This window comes from Telmatherina bonti, assembly GCF_933228915.1.
Source record: "Telmatherina bonti genome assembly, chromosome: 7".
Lineage (NCBI taxonomy): Eukaryota > Metazoa > Chordata > Actinopteri > Atheriniformes > Telmatherinidae > Telmatherina > Telmatherina bonti.
In genome coordinates this window covers 5163919-5181813 of record NC_136625.1, presented here as the reverse complement: position 1 = coordinate 5181813, position 17895 = coordinate 5163919, and the positions used below count along the sequence as shown (strand labels likewise).

Below are 17895 nucleotides of genomic sequence, written 5' to 3'. Positions count from 1 at the left end.
CTGTCTCCGGGATGTCCTCTGTCTCCCTTGCGTCCTCCGTCTCCAGGACATCCTCTGTCTCTGTTGCGTCCTCTGTCTCCAGGACGTCCTCCGTCTCCAGGACATCCTCTGTCTCCAGGACATCCTCTGTCTCCGGGACGTCCTCTGTCTCCAGGACAACCTCTGTCTCCGGGACGTCCTCTGTCTACGGGATGTCCTCTGTCTCCGTTGCGTCCTCCGTCTCCAGGACATCCTCTGTCTCTGTTGCGTCCTCTGTCTCCAGGACATCCTCTGTCTCCAGGACGTCCTCTGTCTCCAGGACATCCTCTGTCTCTGTTGCGTCCTCTGTCTCCAGGACATCCTCCGTCTCCAGGACATCCTCTGTCTCCAGGACATCCTCCGTCTCCAGGACATCCTCTGTCTCTGTTGCGTCCTCTGTCTCCAGGACATCCTCTGTCTCCAGGACGTCCTCTGTCTCCGGGACGTCCTCTGTCTCCAGGACATCCTCCGTCTCCAGGACATCCTCTGTCTCTGTTGCGTCCTCTGTCTCCAGGACATCCTCTGTCTCCGGGACGTCCTCTGTCTCCGGGACGTCCTCTGTCTCCAGGACATCCTCTGTCTCTGTTGCGTCCTCTGTCTCCAGGACATCCTCTGTCTCCAGGACGTCCTCTGTCTCCGGGACGTCCTCTGTCTCCAGGACATCCTCCGTCTCCAGGACATCCTCTGTCTCTGTTGCGTCCTCTGTCTCCAGGACATCCTCTGTCTCCAGGACGTCCTCTGTCTCCAGGACGTCCTCTGTCTCCGGGACGTCCTCTGTCTCCAGGACATCCTCTGTCTCTGTTGCGTCCTCTGTCTCCAGGACATCCTCCGTCTCCAGGACATCCTCTGTCTCCAGGACATCCTCTGTCTCTGTTGCGTCCTCCGTCTCCAGGACATCCTCTGTCTCTGTTGCGTCCTCCGTCTCCAGGACATCCTCTGTCTCCGGGACGTCCTCTGTCTCCAGGACATCCTCTGTCTCTGTTGCGTCCTCTGTCTCCAGGACATCCTCCGTCTCCAGGACATCCTCTGTCTCCAGGACATCCTCTGTCTCTGTTGTGTCCTCTGTCTCCAGGACATCCTCTGTCTCTGTTGTGTCCTCTGTCTCCAGGACATCCTCTGTCTTTGTTGCGTCCTCTGTCTCCAGGACATCCTCCGTCTCCAGGACATCCTCTGTCTCCAGGACATCCTCTGTCTCTGTTGTGTCCTCTGTCTCCAGGACATCCTCTGTCTCTGTTGTGTCCTCTGTCTCCAGGACATCCTCCGTCTCCAGGACATCCTCTGTCTCTGTTGCGTCCTCTGTCTCCAGGACATCCTCTGTCTCCAGTACGTCCTCTGTCTCCGTGACGTCCTCTGTCTCCAGGACATCCTCTGTCTCCGGGACGTCCTCTGTCTCCGGGACGTCCTCTGTCTCCAGGACATCCTCTGTCTCTGTTGCGTCCTCTGTCTCCAGGACATCCTCTGTCTCCAGGACATCCTCTGTCTCCGGGACGTCCTCTGTCTCCGGGACGTCCTCTGTCTCCAGGACATCCTCTGTCTCTGTTGCGTCCTCTGCCTCCAGGACATCCTCTGTCTCCAGGACATCCTCTGTCTCCAGGACATCCTCTGTCTCCAGGACGTCCTCTGTCTCCGGGACGTCCTCTGTCTCCAGGACATCCTCTGTCTCTGTTGCGTCCTCTGTCTCCAGGACATCCTCTGTCTCCAGGACATCCTCTGTCTCCAGGACGTCCTCCGTCTCCAGGACATCCTCTGTCTCCAGGACATCCTCTGTCTCCAGGACGTCCTCCGTCTCCAGGACATCCTCTGTCTCCAGGACATCCTCTGTCTCCAGGACATCCTCTGTCTCTGTTGCGTCCTCCGTCTCCAGGACATCCTCTGTCTCTGTTGCGTCCTCCGTCTCCAGGACATCCTCTGTCTCTGTTGCGTCCTCCGTCTCCGTTGCGTCCTCTGTTTTGGATGTTTACACTAACAGACGTGTATTTTATCTTCCAGGTTTAATTTGTTGTTAGAGAGAATCGGTGTAAATAAAGTTTCCAGAACCTTGCAGACAGTTTTGTTTACGAATGACGTCATCTCAGGATGGACCTGATGGAACCGGGTTCTGTTGGGTTCTGTTGGTCTGACAGGTCCGGGTGGACGTGTGTGTTGACGGCGTCTCTGTGTGTGTTGACGGCGTCTCTGTGTCCCCAGATGTGAAGGGACCCCCGGCCCACCGGTTCTCCTGCGGACAGAGTCCATACGGCGGCGGCGCCGCCTGGGACCGGAGGTTCTGCCTCCTGACGGACAGCCAGCTCATCCTGATCCACAAGGAGGACGAGGTCTGCAGGAGCCGCTCTGATTGGTTGGTTTCTGTCCCACAGAGACCCTGACTCTCAGACTAACCCCGCCCCCTCTCTGCAGGCGGAGCCTCAGGACCCCCCCGCCGTCGACCCCTCCAGAGCGCGGAGCCTCCGCAGGACTGTCAGCGTCCCCTCAGAGGGACAGTTCCCGGACTTCCCGCCAGAGGGCGCCGCCATGCTGGGTAAGCTGCCGGCTGAGCCGTGGTTACCGTGGCAACATGGTGTTGGCGATTACATAACAAGTGGTGGATTACCTGGGTGTGTGTGTGTGTGTTTAGCAGGATTAAAGAGGCGGATGTGTTTCAGTGCAGCGGGACATCTGGTGTGTTTCAGTTCTGTCGCTTCATGGTCGTCTCACACACACACACACACACACACACCTCGGTCCTGGAAAATTCTGGAAAATCCTGGAGGTTTTTCAGCAGGTGCTTGAGTTCTCCAGGACTTAAAGATGCTGAATCTGTCCTTCAGCGAGGACGTTCCACCTGGACGTGTGTGTTCCACCTGGACGTGTGTGTTCCACCTGGACGTGTGTGTTCCAGCGGCACGTGTGTGTTCCACCTGGACGTGTGTGTTCCACCTGGACGTGTGTGTTCCAGCGGCACGTGTGTGTTCCACCTGGACGTGTGTGTTCCAGCGGGACGTGTGTGTTCCACCTGGACGTGTGTGTTCCACCTGGACGTGTGTGTTCCAGCGGGACGTGTGTGTTCCACCTGGACGTGTGTGTTCCACCTGGACGTGTGTGTTCCACCTGGACGTGTGTGTTCCAGCGGGACGTGTGTGTTCCACCTGGACGTGTGTGTTCCACCTGGACGTGTGTGTTCCAGCGGGACGTGTGTGTTCCACCTGGACGTGTGTGTTCCAGCGGGACGTGTGTGTTCCAGCGGGACGTGTGTGTTCCACCTGGACGTGTGTGTTCCAGCGGGACGTGTGTGTTCCACCTGGACGTGTGTGTTCCAGCGGGACGTGTGTGTTCCAGCTGGACGTGTGTGTTCCAGCGGGACGTGTGTGTTCCAGCGGGACGTGTGTGTTCCAGCAGGACGTGTGTGTTCCACCTGGACGTGTGTGTTCCAGCAGGACGTGTGTGTTCCACCTGGACGTGTGTGTTCCAGCGGCACGTGTGTGTTCCACCTGGACGTGTGTGTTCCAGCGGGACGTGTGTGTTCCACCTGGACGTGTGTGTTCCACCTGGACGTGTGTGTTCCACCTGGACGTGTGTGTTCCACCTGGACCATTGTGTTCCACCTGGACGTGTGTGTTCCAGCGGGACGTGTGTGTTCCAGCTGGACGTGTGTGTTCCAGCTGGACGTGTGTGTTCCAGCGGGACGTGTGTGTTCCAGCTGGACGTGTGTGTTCCACCTGGACGTGTGTGTTCCAGCGGGACGTGTGTGTTCCAGCTGGACGTGTGTGTTCCACCTGGACGTGTGTGTTCCACCTGGACGTGTGTGTTCCAGCGGGACGTGTGTGTTCCAGCTGGACGTGTGTGTTCCAGCGGGACGTGTGTGTTCCAGCGGGACGTGTGTGTTCCAGCGGGACGTGTGTGTTCCAGCTGGACGTGTGTGTTCCACCTGGACGTGTGTGTTCCAGCGGGACGTGTGTGTTCCAGCGGGACGTGTGTGTTCCACCTGGACGTGTGTGTTCCAGCGGGACGTGTGTGTTCCACCTGGACGTGTGTGTTCCACCTGGACGTGTGTGTTCCAGCGGGACGTGTGTGTTCCAGCTGGACGTGTGTGTTCCAGCGGGACGTGTGTGTTCCAGCGGGACGTGTGTGTTCCAGCGGGACGTGTGTGTTCCACCTGGACGTGTGTGTTCCACCTGGACGTGTGTGTTCCAGCGGGACGTGTGTGTTCCACCTGGACGTGTGTGTTCCAGCAGGACGTGTGTGTTCCAGCTGGACGTGTGTGTTCCACCTGGACGTGTGTGTTCCACCTGGACGTGTGTGTTCCACCTGGACGTGTGTGTTCCAGCGGGACGTGTGTGTTCCACCTGGACGTGTGTGTTCCAGCGGGACGTGTGTGTTCCACCTGGACGTGTGTGTTCCAGCGGGACGTGTGTGTTCCAGCGGGACGTGTGTGTTCCACCTGGACGTGTGTGTTCCAGCGGGACGTGTGTGTTCCACCTGGACGTGTGTGTTCCAGCGGGACGTGTGTGTTCCACCTGGACGTGTGTGTTCCAGCGGGACGTGTGTGTTCCACCTGGACGTGTGTGTTCCAGCGGGACGTGTGTGTTCCACCTGGACGTGTGTGTTCCAGCGGGACGTGTGTGTTCCAGCGGGACGTGTGTGTTCCAGCGGGACGTGTGTGTTCCAGCGGGACGTGTGTGTTCCACCTGGACGTGTGTGTTCCAGCGGGACGTGTGTGTTCCACCTGGACGTGTGTGTTCCAGCGGGACGTGTGTGTTCCAGCGGGACCATTGTGTTCCACCTGGACGTGTGTGTTCCAGCGGGACGTGTGTGTTCCACCTGGACGTGTGTGTTCCAGCGGGACGTGTGTGTTCCACCTGGACGTGTGTGTTCCACCTGGACGTGTGTGTTCCAGCGGGACGTGTGTGTTCCACCTGGACGTGTGTGTTCCAGCGGGACGTGTGTGTTCCACCTGGACGTGTGTGTTCCAGCGGGACGTGTGTGTTCCACCTGGACGTGTGTGTTCCAGCGGGACGTGTGTGTTCCACCTGGACGTGTGTGTTCCAGCTGGACGTGTGTGTTCCAGCGGGACGTGTGTGTTCCAGCTGGACGTGTGTGTTCCACCTGGACGTGTGTGTTCCAGCGGGACGTGTGTGTTCCACCTGGACGTGTGTGTTCCACCTGGACGTGTGTGTTCCAGCTGGACGTGTGTGTTCCACCTGGACGTGTGTGTTCCAGCGGGACGTGTGTGTTCCAGCGGGACGTGTGTGTTCCAGCGGGACGTGTGTGTTCCAGCTGGACGTGTGTGTTCCAGCGGGACGTGTGTGTTCCAGCTGGACGTGTGTGTTCCAGCGGGACGTGTGTGTTCCACCTGGACGTGTGTGTTCCACCTGGACGTGTGTGTTCCACCTGGACGTGTGTGTTCCAGCGGGACGTGTGTGTTCCAGCGGGACGTGTGTGTTCCACCTGGACGTGTGTGTTCCACCTGGACGTGTGTGTTCCAGCGGGACGTGTGTGTTCCACCTGGACGTGTGTGTTCCACCTGGACGTGTGTGTTCCAGCGGGACGTGTGTGTTCCACCTGGACGTGTGTGTTCCAGCGGGACGTGTGTGTTCCAGCGGGACGTGTGTGTTCCACCTGGACGTGTGTGTTCCAGCGGGACGTGTGTGTTCCACCTGGACGTGTGTGTTCCAGCGGGACGTGTGTGTTCCAGCGGGACGTGTGTGTTCCACCTGGACGTGTGTGTTCCAGCGGGACGTGTGTGTTCCACCTGGACGTGTGTGTTCCAGCGGGACGTGTGTGTTCCACCTGGACGTGTGTGTTCCAGCGGGACGTGTGTGTTCCAGCGGGACGTGTGTGTTCCACCTGGACGTGTGTGTTCCAGCGGGACGTGTGTGTTCCAGCGGGACGTGTGTGTTCCACCTGGACGTGTGTGTTCCAGCGGGACGTGTGTGTTCCACCTGGACGTGTGTGTTCCAGCGGGACGTGTGTGTTCCAGCGGGACGTGTGTGTTCCACCTGGACGTGTGTGTTCCAGCGGGACGTGTGTGTTCCACCTGGACGTGTGTGTTCCAGCGGGACGTGTGTGTTCCACCTGGACGTGTGTGTTCCAGCGGGACGTGTGTGTTCCACCTGGACGTGTGTGTTCCAGCGGGACGTGTGTGTTCCACCTGGACGTGTGTGTTCCAGCTGGACGTGTGTGTTCCAGCGGGACGTGTGTGTTCCACCTGGACGTGTGTGTTCCACCTGGACGTGTGTGTTCCAGCTGGACGTGTGTGTTCCACCTGGACGTGTGTGTTCCAGCGGGACGTGTGTGTTCCACCTGGACGTGTGTGTTCCACCTGGACGTGTGTGTTCCAGCTGGACGTGTGTGTTCCAGCGGGACGTGTGTGTTCCACCTGGACGTGTGTGTTCCAGCGGGACGTGTGTGTTCCAGCGGGACGTGTGTGTTCCACCTGGACGTGTGTGTTCCACCTGGACGTGTGTGTTCCACCTGGACGTGTGTGTTCCAGCGGGACGTGTGTGTTCCAGCGGGACGTGTGTGTTCCACCTGGACGTGTGTGTTCCACCTGGACGTGTGTGTTCCACCTGGACGTGTGTGTTCCACCTGGACGTGTGTGTTCCAGCGGGACGTGTGTGTTCCAGCTGGACGTGTGTGTTCCAGCGGGACGTGTGTGTTCCACCTGGACGTGTGTGTTCCACCTGGACGTGTGTGTTCCAGCTGGACGTGTGTGTTCCACCTGGACGTGTGTGTTCCACCTGGACGTGTGTGTTCCAGCTGGACGTGTGTGTTCCACCTGGACGTGTGTGTTCCAGCGGGACGTGTGTGTTCCACCTGGACGTGTGTGTTCCACCTGGACGTGTGTGTTCCACCTGGACGTGTGTGTTCCAGCGGGACGTGTGTGTTCCACCGGGACGTGTGTGTTCCACCTGGACGTGTGTGTTCCACCTGGACGTGTGTGTTCCAGCGGGACGTGTGTGTTCCAGCGGGACGTGTGTGTTCCACCTGGACGTGTGTGTTCCACCTGGACGTGTGTGTTCCAGCTGGACGTGTGTGTTCCACCTGGACGTGTGTGTTCCACCTGGACGTGTGTGTTCCAGCTGGACGTGTGTGTTCCAGCGGGACGTGTGTGTTCCAGCTGGACGTGTGTGTTCCACCTGGACGTGTGTGTTCCACCTGGACGTGTGTGTTCCAGCTGGACGTGTGTGTTCCAGCGGGACGTGTGTGTTCCAGCGGGACGTGTGTGTTCCACCTGGACGTGTGTGTTCCAGCTGGACGTGTGTGTTCCACCTGGACGTGTGTGTTCCAGCTGGACGTGTGTGTTCCACCTGGACGTGTGTGTTCCACCTGGACGTGTGTGTTCCAGCGGGACGTGTGTGTTCCAGCTGGACGTGTGTGTTCCACCTGGACGTGTGTGTTCCAGCTGGACGTGTGTGTTCCAGCGGGACGTGTGTGTTCCACCTGGACCATTGTGTTCCACCTGGACGTGTGTGTTCCAGCTGGACGTGTGTGTTCCAGCGGGACGTGTGTGTTCCAGCGGGACGTGTGTGTTCCAGCTGGACGTGTGTGTTCCACCTGGACGTGTGTGTTCCAGCTGGACGTGTGTGTTCCAGCGGGACGTGTGTGTTCCAGCTGGACGTGTGTGTTCCACCTGGACGTGTGTGTTCCAGCTGGACGTGTGTGTTCCACCTGGACGTGTGTGTTCCAGCGGGACGTGTGTGTTCCACCTGGACGTGTGTGTTCCAGCGGGACGTGTGTGTTCCACCGGGACGTGTGTGTTCCACCTGGACGTGTGTGTTCCACCTGGACGTGTGTGTTCCAGCTGGACGTGTGTGTTCCACCTGGACGTGTGTGTTCCAGCTGGACGTGTGTGTTCCAGCTGGACGTGTGTGTTCCACCTGGACGTGTGTGTTCCAGCGGGACGTGTGTGTTCCAGCTGGACGTGTGTGTTCCACCTGGACGTGTGTGTTCCACCTGGACGTGTGTGTTCCAGCTGGACGTGTGTGTTCCAGCGGGACGTGTGTGTTCCAGCGGGACGTGTGTGTTCCACCTGGACGTGTGTGTTCCAGCTGGACGTGTGTGTTCCACCTGGACGTGTGTGTTCCAGCTGGACGTGTGTGTTCCACCTGGACGTGTGTGTTCCACCTGGACGTGTGTGTTCCAGCGGGACGTGTGTGTTCCAGCTGGACGTGTGTGTTCCACCTGGACGTGTGTGTTCCAGCTGGACGTGTGTGTTCCAGCGGGACGTGTGTGTTCCACCTGGACCATTGTGTTCCACCTGGACGTGTGTGTTCCAGCTGGACGTGTGTGTTCCAGCGGGACGTGTGTGTTCCAGCGGGACGTGTGTGTTCCAGCTGGACGTGTGTTTTCCAGCGGGACGTGTGTGTTCCACCTGGACGTGTGTGTTCCACCTGGACGTGTGTGTTCCACCTGGACGTGTGTGTTCCAGCGGGACGTGTGTGTTCCACCTGGACGTGTGTGTTCCAGCGGGACGTGTGTGTTCCAGCTGGACGTGTGTGTTCCAGCGGGACGTGTGTGTTCCAGCGGGACGTGTGTGTTCCAGCTGGACGTGTGTGTTCCACCTGGACGTGTGTGTTCCAGCGGGACGTGTGTGTTCCAGCGGGACGTGTGTGTTCCAGCGGGACGTGTGTGTTCCAGCTGGACGTGTGTGTTCCACCTGGACGTGTGTGTTCCAGCGGGACGTGTGTGTTCCAGCTGGACGTGTGTGTTCCAGCGGGACGTGTGTGTTCCACCTGGACGTGTGTGTTCCAGCGGGACGTGTGTGTTCCACCTGGACGTGTGTGTTCCAGCGGGACGTGTGTGTTCCACCTGGACGTGTGTGTTCCAGCGGGACGTGTGTGTTCCACCTGGACGTGTGTGTTCCAGCGGGACGTGTGTGTTCCACCTGGACGTGTGTGTTCCACCTGGACGTGTGTGTTCCAGCGGGACGTGTGTGTTCCAGCTGGACGTGTGTGTTCCACCTGGACGTGTGTGTTCCAGCTGGACGTGTGTGTTCCACCTGGACGTGTGTGTTCCACCTGGACGTGTGTGTTCCAGCTGGACGTGTGTGTTCCACCTGGACGTGTGTGTTCCACCTGGACGTGTGTGTTCCAGCGGGACGTGTGTGTTCCACCTGGACGTGTGTGTTCCAGCTGGACGTGTGTGTTCCAGCTGGACGTGTGTGTTCCACCTGGACGTGTGTGTTCCAGCGGGACGTGTGTGTTCCAGCGGGACGTGTGTGTTCCACCTGGACGTGTGTGTTCCAGCGGGACGTGTGTGTTCCACCTGGACGTGTGTGTTCCAGCTGGACGTGTGTGTTCCACCTGGACCATTGTGTTCCACCTGGACGTGTGTGTTCCAGCTGGACGTGTGTGTTCCACCTGGACGTGTGTGTTCCACCTGGACGTGTGTGTTCCACCTGGACGTGTGTGTTCCAGCGGGACGTGTGTGTTCCACCTGGACGTGTGTGTTCCAGCGGGACGTGTGTGTTCCACCTGGACGTGTGTGTTCCAGCGGGACGTGTGTGTTCCAGCGGGACGTGTGTGTTCCAGCGGGACGTGTGTGTTCCACCTGGACGTGTGTGTTCCAGCGGGACGTGTGTGTTCCACCTGGACGTGTGTGTTCCAGCGGGACGTGTGTGTTCCACCTGGACGTGTGTGTTCCAGCGGGACGTGTGTGTTCCACCTGGACGTGTGTGTTCCACCTGGACGTGTGTGTTCCAGCGGGACGTGTGTGTTCCACCTGGACGTGTGTGTTCCACCTGGACGTGTGTGTTCCAGCGGGACGTGTGTGTTCCACCTGGACGTGTGTGTTCCACCTGGACGTGTGTGTTCCAGCGGGACGTGTGTGTTCCAGCGGGACGTGTGTGTTCCACCTGGACGTGTGTGTTCCAGCGGGACGTGTGTGTTCCAGCGGGACGTGTGTGTTCCACCTGGACGTGTGTGTTCCAGCGGGACGTGTGTGTTCCAGCGGGACGTGTGTGCTCCACCTGGACGTGTGTGTTCCAGCGGGACGTGTGTGTTCCAGCGGGACGTGTGTGCTCCACCTGGACGTGTGTGTTCCAGCGGGACGTGTGTGTTCCAGCGGGACGTGTGTGTTCCACCTGGACGTGTGTGTTCCACCTGGACGTGTGTGTTCCAGCGGGACGTGTGTGTTCCAGCGGGACGTGTGTGTTCCACCTGGACGTGTGTGTTCCAGCGGGACGTGTGTGTTCCACCTGGACGTGTGTGTTCCAGCGGGACGTGTGTGTTCCACCTGGACGTGTGTGTTCCACCTGGACGTGTGTGTTCCAGCGGGACGTGTGTGTTCCACCTGGACGTGTGTGTTCCACCTGGACGTGTGTGTTCCAGCGGGACGTGTGTGTTCCAGCGGGACGTGTGTGTTCCACCTGGACGTGTGTGTTCCAGCGGGACGTGTGTGTTCCAGCGGGACGTGTGTGTTCCACCTGGACGTGTGTGTTCCACCTGGACGTGTGTGTTCCAGCGGGACGTGTGTGTTCCAGCGGGACGTGTGTGTTCCACCTGGACGTGTGTGTTCCAGCGGGACGTGTGTGTTCCACCTGGACGTGTGTGTTCCAGCGGGACGTGTGTGTTCCAGCTGGACGTGTGTGTTCCACCTGGACGTGTGTTTTCCAGCGGGACGTGTGTGCTCCACCTGGACGTGTGTGTTCCACCTGGACGTGTGTGTTCCAGCGGGACGTGTGTGTTCCACCTGGACGTGTGTGTTCCAGCGGGACGTGTGTGTTCCACCTGGACGTGTGTGTTCCAGCGGGACGTGTGTGTTCCACCTGGACGTGTGTGTTCCAGCGGGACGTGTGTGTTCCACCTGGACGTGTGTGTTCCAGCGGGACGTGTGTGTTCCACCTGGACGTGTGTGTTCCACCTGGACGTGTGTGTTCCACCTGGACGTGTGTGTTCCAGCGGGACGTGTGTGTTCCAGCGGGACGTGTGTGTTCCAGCTGGACGTGTGTGTTCCAGCGGGACGTGTGTGTTCCACCTGGACGTGTGTGTTCCAGCGGGACGTGTGTGTTCCACCTGGACGTGTGTGTTCCAGCGGGACGTGTGTGTTCCACCTGGACGTGTGTGTTCCAGCGGGACGTGTGTGTTCCACCTGGACGTGTGTGTTCCAGCGGGACGTGTGTGTTCCACCTGGACGTGTGTGTTCCAGCGGGACGTGTGTGTTCCACCTGGACGTGTGTGTTCCACCTGGACGTGTGTGTTCCAGCGGGACGTGTGTGTTCCACCTGGACGTGTGTGTTCCAGCGGGACGTGTGTGTTCCAGCGGGACGTGTGTGTTCCACCTGGACGTGTGTGTTCCAGCGGGACGTGTGTGTTCCACCTGGACGTGTGTGTTCCAGCTGGACGTGTGTGTTCCACCTGGACGTGTGTGTTCCAGCGGGACGTGTGTGTTCCACCTGGACGTGTGTGTTCCAGCGGGACGTGTGTGTTCCACCTGGACCATTGTGTTCCACCTGGACGTGTGTGTTCCAGCGGGACGTGTGTGTTCCAGCGGGACGTGTGTGTTCCACCTGGACGTGTGTGTTCCACCTGGACGTGTGTGTTCCAGCGGGACGTGTGTGTTCCACCTGGACGTGTGTGTTCCACCTGGACGTGTGTGTTCCAGCGGGACGTGTGTGTTCCACCTGGACGTGTGTGTTCCAGCGGGACGTGTGTGTTCCACCTGGACGTGTGTGTTCCACCTGGACGTGTGTGTTCCAGCGGGACGTGTGTGTTCCACCTGGACGTGTGTGTTCCACCTGGACGTGTGTGTTCCAGCGGGACGTGTGTGTTCCAGCGGGACGTGTGTGTTCCACCTGGACGTGTGTGTTCCAGCGGGACGTGTGTGTTCCAGCGGGACGTGTGTGTTCCACCTGGACGTGTGTGTTCCACCTGGACGTGTGTGTTCCAGCGGGACGTGTGTGTTCCAGCGGGACGTGTGTGTTCCAGCGGGACGTGTGTGTTCCACCTGGACGTGTGTGTTCCAGCGGGACGTGTGTGTTCCAGCGGGACGTGTGTGTTCCACCTGGACGTGTGTGTTCCAGCGGGACGTGTGTGTTCCAGCGGGACGTGTGTGCTCCACCTGGACGTGTGTGTTCCAGCGGGACGTGTGTGTTCCAGCGGGACGTGTGTGTTCCACCTGGACGTGTGTGTTCCACCTGGACGTGTGTGTTCCAGCGGGACGTGTGTGTTCCAGCGGGACGTGTGTGTTCCAGCGGGACGTGTGTGTTCCAGCGGGACGTGTGTGCTCCACCTGGACGTGTGTGTTCCACCTGGACGTGTGTGTTCCACCTGGACGTGTGTGTTCCACCTGGACGTGTGTGTTCCAGCGGGACGTGTGTGCTCCACCTGGACGTGTGTGTTCCAGCGGGACGTGTGTGTTCCAGCGGGACGTGTGTGTTCCACCTGGACGTGTGTGTTCCACCTGGACGTGTGTGTTCCAGCGGGACGTGTGTGTTCCACCTGGACGTGTGTGTTCCACCTGGACGTGTGTGTTCCAGCGGGACGTGTGTGTTCCACCTGGACGTGTGTGTTCCAGCAGGACGTGTGTGTTCCACCTGGACGTGTGTGTTCCACCTGGACCATTGTGTTCCACCTGGACGTGTGTGTTCCAGCGGGACGTGTGTGTTCCACCTGGACGTGTGTGTTCCAGCGGGACGTGTGTGTTCCACCTGGACGTGTGTGTTCCACCTGGACGTGTGTGTTCCAGCGGGACGTGTGTGTTCCACCTGGACGTGTGTGTTCCAGCGGGACGTGTGTGTTCCACCTGGACGTGTGTGTTCCAGCGGGACGTGTGTGTTCCAGCGGGACGTGTGTGTTCCACCTGGACGTGTGTGTTCCACCTGGACGTGTGTGTTCCAGCGGGACGTGTGTGTTCCAGCGGGACGTGTGTGTTCCAGCGGGACGTGTGTGCTCCACCTGGACGTGTGTGTTCCACCTGGACGTGTGTGTTCCACCTGGACGTGTGTGTTCCACCTGGACGTGTGTGTTCCAGCGGGACGTGTGTGCTCCACCTGGACGTGTGTGTTCCACCTGGACGTGTGTGTTCCAGCGGGACGTGTGTGTTCCAGCGGGACGTGTGTGTTCCACCTGGACGTGTGTGTTCCACCTGGACGTGTGTGTTCCAGCGGGACGTGTGTGTTCCACCTGGACGTGTGTGTTCCACCTGGACGTGTGTGTTCCAGCGGGACGTGTGTGTTCCACCTGGACGTGTGTGTTCCAGCGGGACGTGTGTGTTCCACCTGGACGTGTGTGTTCCAGCGGGACGTGTGTGTTCCACCTGGACGTGTGTGTTCCAGCGGGACGTGTGTGTTCCACCTGGACGTGTGTGTTCCAGCGGGACGTGTGTGTTCCACCTGGACGTGTGTGTTCCAGCGGGACGTGTGTGTTCCACCTGGACGTGTGTGTTCCACCTGGACGTGTGTGTTCCAGCGGGACGTGTGTGTTCCACCTGGACGTGTGTGTTCCACCTGGACGTGTGTGTTCCAGCGGGACGTGTGTGTTCCACCTGGACCATTGTGTTCCACCTGGACGTGTGTGTTCCAGCGGGACGTGTGTGTTCCACCTGGACGTGTGTGTTCCAGCGGGACGTGTGTGTTCCAGCGGGACGTGTGTGTTCCAGCGGGACGTGTGTGTTCCACCTGGACGTGTGTGTTCCAGCGGGACGTGTGTGTTCCACCTGGACGTGTGTGTTCCAGCGGGACGTGTGTGTTCCACCTGGACGTGTGTGTTCCACCTGGACGTGTGTGTTCCACCTGGACGTGTGTGTTCCAGCGGGACGTGTGTGTTCCACCTGGACGTGTGTGTTCCACCTGGACGTGTGTGTTCCAGCGGGACGTGTGTGTTCCACCTGGACGTGTGTGTTCCACCTGGACGTGTGTGTTCCACCTGGACGTGTGTGTTCCAGCGGGACGTGTGTGTTCCACCTGGACGTGTGTGTTCCACCTGGACGTGTGTGTTCCACCTGGACGTGTGTGTTCCAGCGGGACGTGTGTGTACCACCTGGACGTGTGTGTTCCAGCGGGACGTGTGTGTTCCACCTGGACGTGTGTGTTCCACCTGGACGTGTGTGTTCCAGCGGGACGTGTGTGTTCCACCTGGACGTGTGTGTTCCAGCTGGACGTGTGTGTTCCACCTGGACGTGTGTGTTCCAGCGGGACGTGTGTGTTCCAGCGGGACGTGTGTGTTCCACCTGGACGTGTGTGTTCCACCTGGACGTGTGTGTTCCAGCGGGACGTGTGTGTTCCACCTGGACGTGTGTGTTCCACCTGGACGTGTGTGTTCCACCTGGACCTGTGTGTTCCACCTGGACGTGTGTGTTCCACCTGGACGTGTGTGTTCCACCTGGACCTGTGTGTTCCACCTGGACGTGTGTGTTCCAGCTGGACGTGTGTGTTCCACCTGGACGTGTGTGTTCCACCTGGACGTGTGTGTTCCACCTGGACGTGTGTGTTCCAGCGGGACGTGTGTGTTCCAGCGGGACGTGTGTGTTCCACCTGGACGTGTGTGTTCCAGCGGGACGTGTGTGCTCCACCTGGACGTGTGTGTTCCAGCGGGACGTGTGTGTTCCACCTGGACGTGTGTGTTCCACCTGGACGTGTGTGTTCCAGCGGGACGTGTGTGTTCCAGCGGGACGTGTGTGTTCCAGCGGGACGTGTGTGTTCCACCTGGACGTGTGTGTTCCACCTGGACGTGTGTGTTCCAGCGGGACGTGTGTGCTCCACCTGGACGTGTGTGTTCCAGCGGGACGTGTGTGCTCCACCTGGACGTGTGTGTTCCACCTGGACGTGTGTGTTCCAGCGGGACGTGTGTGTTCCAGCGGGACGTGTGTGTTCCACCTGGACGTGTGTGTTCCACCTGGACGTGTGTGTTCCAGCGGGACGTGTGTGTTCCACCTGGACGTGTGTGTTCCAGCTGGACGTGTGTGTTCCAGCGGGACGTGTGTGTTCCAGCGGGACGTGTGTGTTCCAGCGGGACGTGTGTGTTCCACCTGGACGTGTGTGTTCCAGCGGGACGTGTGTGTTCCACCTGGACGTGTGTGTTCCACCGGGACGTGTGTGTTCCACCTGGACGTGTGTGTTCCACCTGGACGTGTGTGTTCCAGCGGGACGTGTGTGTTCCACCTGGACGTGTGTGTTCCACCGGGACGTGTGTGTTCCACCTGGACGTGTGTGTTCCACCTGGACGTGTGTGTTCCACCTGGACGTGTGTGTTCCAGCGGGACGTGTGTGTTCCACCTGGACGTGTGTGTTCCACCTGGACGTGTGTGTTCCACCTGGACGTGTGTGTTCCAGCGGGACGTGTGTGTTCCACCTGGACGTGTGTGTTCCACCTGGACGTGTGTGTTCCAGCGGGACGTGTGTGTTCCACCTGGACGTGTGTGTTCCACCTGGACCATTGTGTTCCACCTGGACGTGTGTGTTCCAGCGGGACGTGTGTGTTCCACCTGGACGTGTGTGTTCCAGCGGGACGTGTGTGTTCCACCTGGACGTGTGTGTTCCACCTGGACCATTGTGTTCCACCTGGACGTGTGTGTTCCAGCGGGACGTGTGTGTTCCACCTGGACGTGTGTGTTCCAGCGGGACGTGTGTGTTCCAGCGGGACGTGTGTGTTCCAGCGGGACGTGTGTGTTCCACCTGGACGTGTGTGTTCCAGCGGGACGTGTGTGTTCCACCTGGACGTGTGTGTTCCACCTGGACGTGTGTGTTCCACCTGGACGTGTGTGTTCCAGCGGGACGTGTGTGTTCCACCTGGACGTGTGTGTTCCAGCGGGACGTGTGTGTTCCACCTGGACGTGTGTGTTCCACCTGGACGTGTGTGTTCCAGCGGGACGTGTGTGTTCCACCTGGACGTGTGTGTTCCACCTGGACGTGTGTGTTCCACCTGGACCATTGTGTTCCACCTGGACGTGTGTGTTCCAGCTGGACGTGTGTGTTCCAGCGGGACGTGTGTGTTCCAGCGGGACGTGTGTGTTCCACCTGGACGTGTGTGTTCCAGCGGGACGTGTGTGTTCCACCTGGACGTGTGTGTTCCAGCGGGACGTGTGTGTTCCAGCGGGACGTGTGTGTTCCAGCTGGACGTGTGTGTTCCACCTGGACGTGTGTGTTCCAGCGGGACGTGTGTGTTCCACCTGGACGTGTGTGTTCCAGCGGGACGTGTGTGTTCCACCTGGACGTGTGTGTTCCACCTGGACGTGTGTGTTCCACCTGGACGTGTGTGTTCCACCTGGACCTGTGTGTTCCACCTGGACGTGTGTGTTCCAGCTGGACGTGTGTGTTCCAGCGGGACGTGTGTGTTCCACCTGGACGTGTGTGTTCCAGCGGGACGTGTGTGTTCCACCTGGACGTGTGTGTTCCACCTGGACGTGTGTGTTCCACCTGGACGTGTGTGTTCCAGCTGGACGTGTGTGTTCCAGCGGGACGTGTGTGTTCCACCTGGACGTGTGTGTTCCACCTGGACGTGTGTGTTCCAGCTGGACGTGTGTGTTCCAGCGGGACGTGTGTGTTCCAGCGGGACGTGTGTGTTCCACCTGGACGTGTGTGTTCCAGCGGGACGTGTGTGTTCCACCTGGACGTGTGTGTTCCACCTGGACGTGTGTGTTCCAGCGGGACGTGTGTGTTCCACCTGGACGTGTGTGTTCCAGCGGGACGTGTGTGTTCCACCTGGACGTGTGTGTTCCAGCGGGACGTGTGTGTTCCACCTGGACGTGTGTGTTCCAGCGGGACGTGTGTGTTCCACCTGGACGTGTGTGTTCCACCTGGACGTGTGTGTTCCAGCGGGACGTGTGTGCTCCACCTGGACGTGTGTGTTCCACCTGGACGTGTGTGTTCCAGCGGGACGTGTGTGTTCCACCTGGACGTGTGTGTTCCAGCGGGACGTGTGTGTTCCAGCGGGACGTGTGTGTTCCAGCGGGACGTGTGTGTTCCACCTGGACGTGTGTGTTCCAGCGGGACGTGTGTGTTCCACCTGGACGTGTGTGTTCCAGCGGGACGTGTGTGTTCCAGCGGGACGTGTGTGTTCCACCTGGACGTGTGTGTTCCACCTGGACGTGTGTGTTCCAGCGGGACGTGTGTGTTCCACCTGGACGTGTGTGTTCCAGCTGGACGTGTGTGTTCCAGCGGGACGTGTGTGTTCCAGCGGGACGTGTGTGTTCCACCGGGACGTGTGTGTTCCACCTGGACGTGTGTGTTCCACCGGGACGTGTGTGTTCCAGCGGGACGTGTGTGTTCCACCTGGACGTGTGTGTTCCACCTGGACGTGTGTGTTCCACCTGGACGTGTGTGTTCCAGCGGGACGTGTGTGTTCCAGCGGGACGTGTGTGTTCCAGCGGGACGTGTGTGTTCCACCTGGACGTGTGTGTTCCACCTGGACGTGTGTGTTCCAGCGGGACGTGTGTGTTCCAGCGGGACGTGTGTGTTCCACCTGGACGTGTGTGTTCCAGCGGGACGTGTGTGTTCCAGCTGGACGTGTGTGTTCCAGCGGGACGTGTGTGTTCCAGCGGGACGTGTGTGTTCCACCTGGACGTGTGTGTTCCAGCGGGACGTGTGTGTTCCAGCGGGACGTGTGTGTTCCACCTGGACGTGTGTGTTCCACCTGGACGTGTGTGTTCCAGCGGGACGTGTGTGTTCCACCTGGACGTGTGTGTTCCACCTGGACGTGTGTGTTCCAGCGGGACGTGTGTGTTCCAGCGGGACGTGTGTGTTCCACCTGGACGTGTGTGTTCCAGCGGGACGTGTGTGTTCCACCTGGACGTGTGTGTTCCAGCGGGACGTGTGTGTTCCACCTGGACGTGTGTGTTCCAGCGGGACGTGTGTGTTCCACCTGGACGTGTGTGTTCCACCTGGACGTGTGTGTTCCAGCGGGACGTGTGTGTTCCACCTGGACGTGTGTGTTCCAGCTGGACGTGTGTGTTCCAGCTGGACGT

At 59.7% G+C, this 17895-nt stretch overlaps 1 protein-coding gene across 3 annotated transcripts in view; it reads left to right on the top strand.

The window, feature by feature from the left end:
• The window catches only part of rasal2 (RAS protein activator like 2), a 114261-nt gene that overhangs the window by 40263 nt on the left and 56103 nt on the right, over nt 1–17895 (top strand). For all 3 annotated transcript variants that reach the window (XM_079243522.1, XM_079243520.1, XM_079243521.1), the window contains exons 2-3: nt 2206–2333; nt 2416–2536. In XM_079243522.1, the coding sequence (XP_079099648.1) occupies nt 2206–2333; nt 2416–2536 (249 nt within the window). The remainder of the gene's footprint in view (nt 1–2205; nt 2334–2415; nt 2537–17895) is intronic.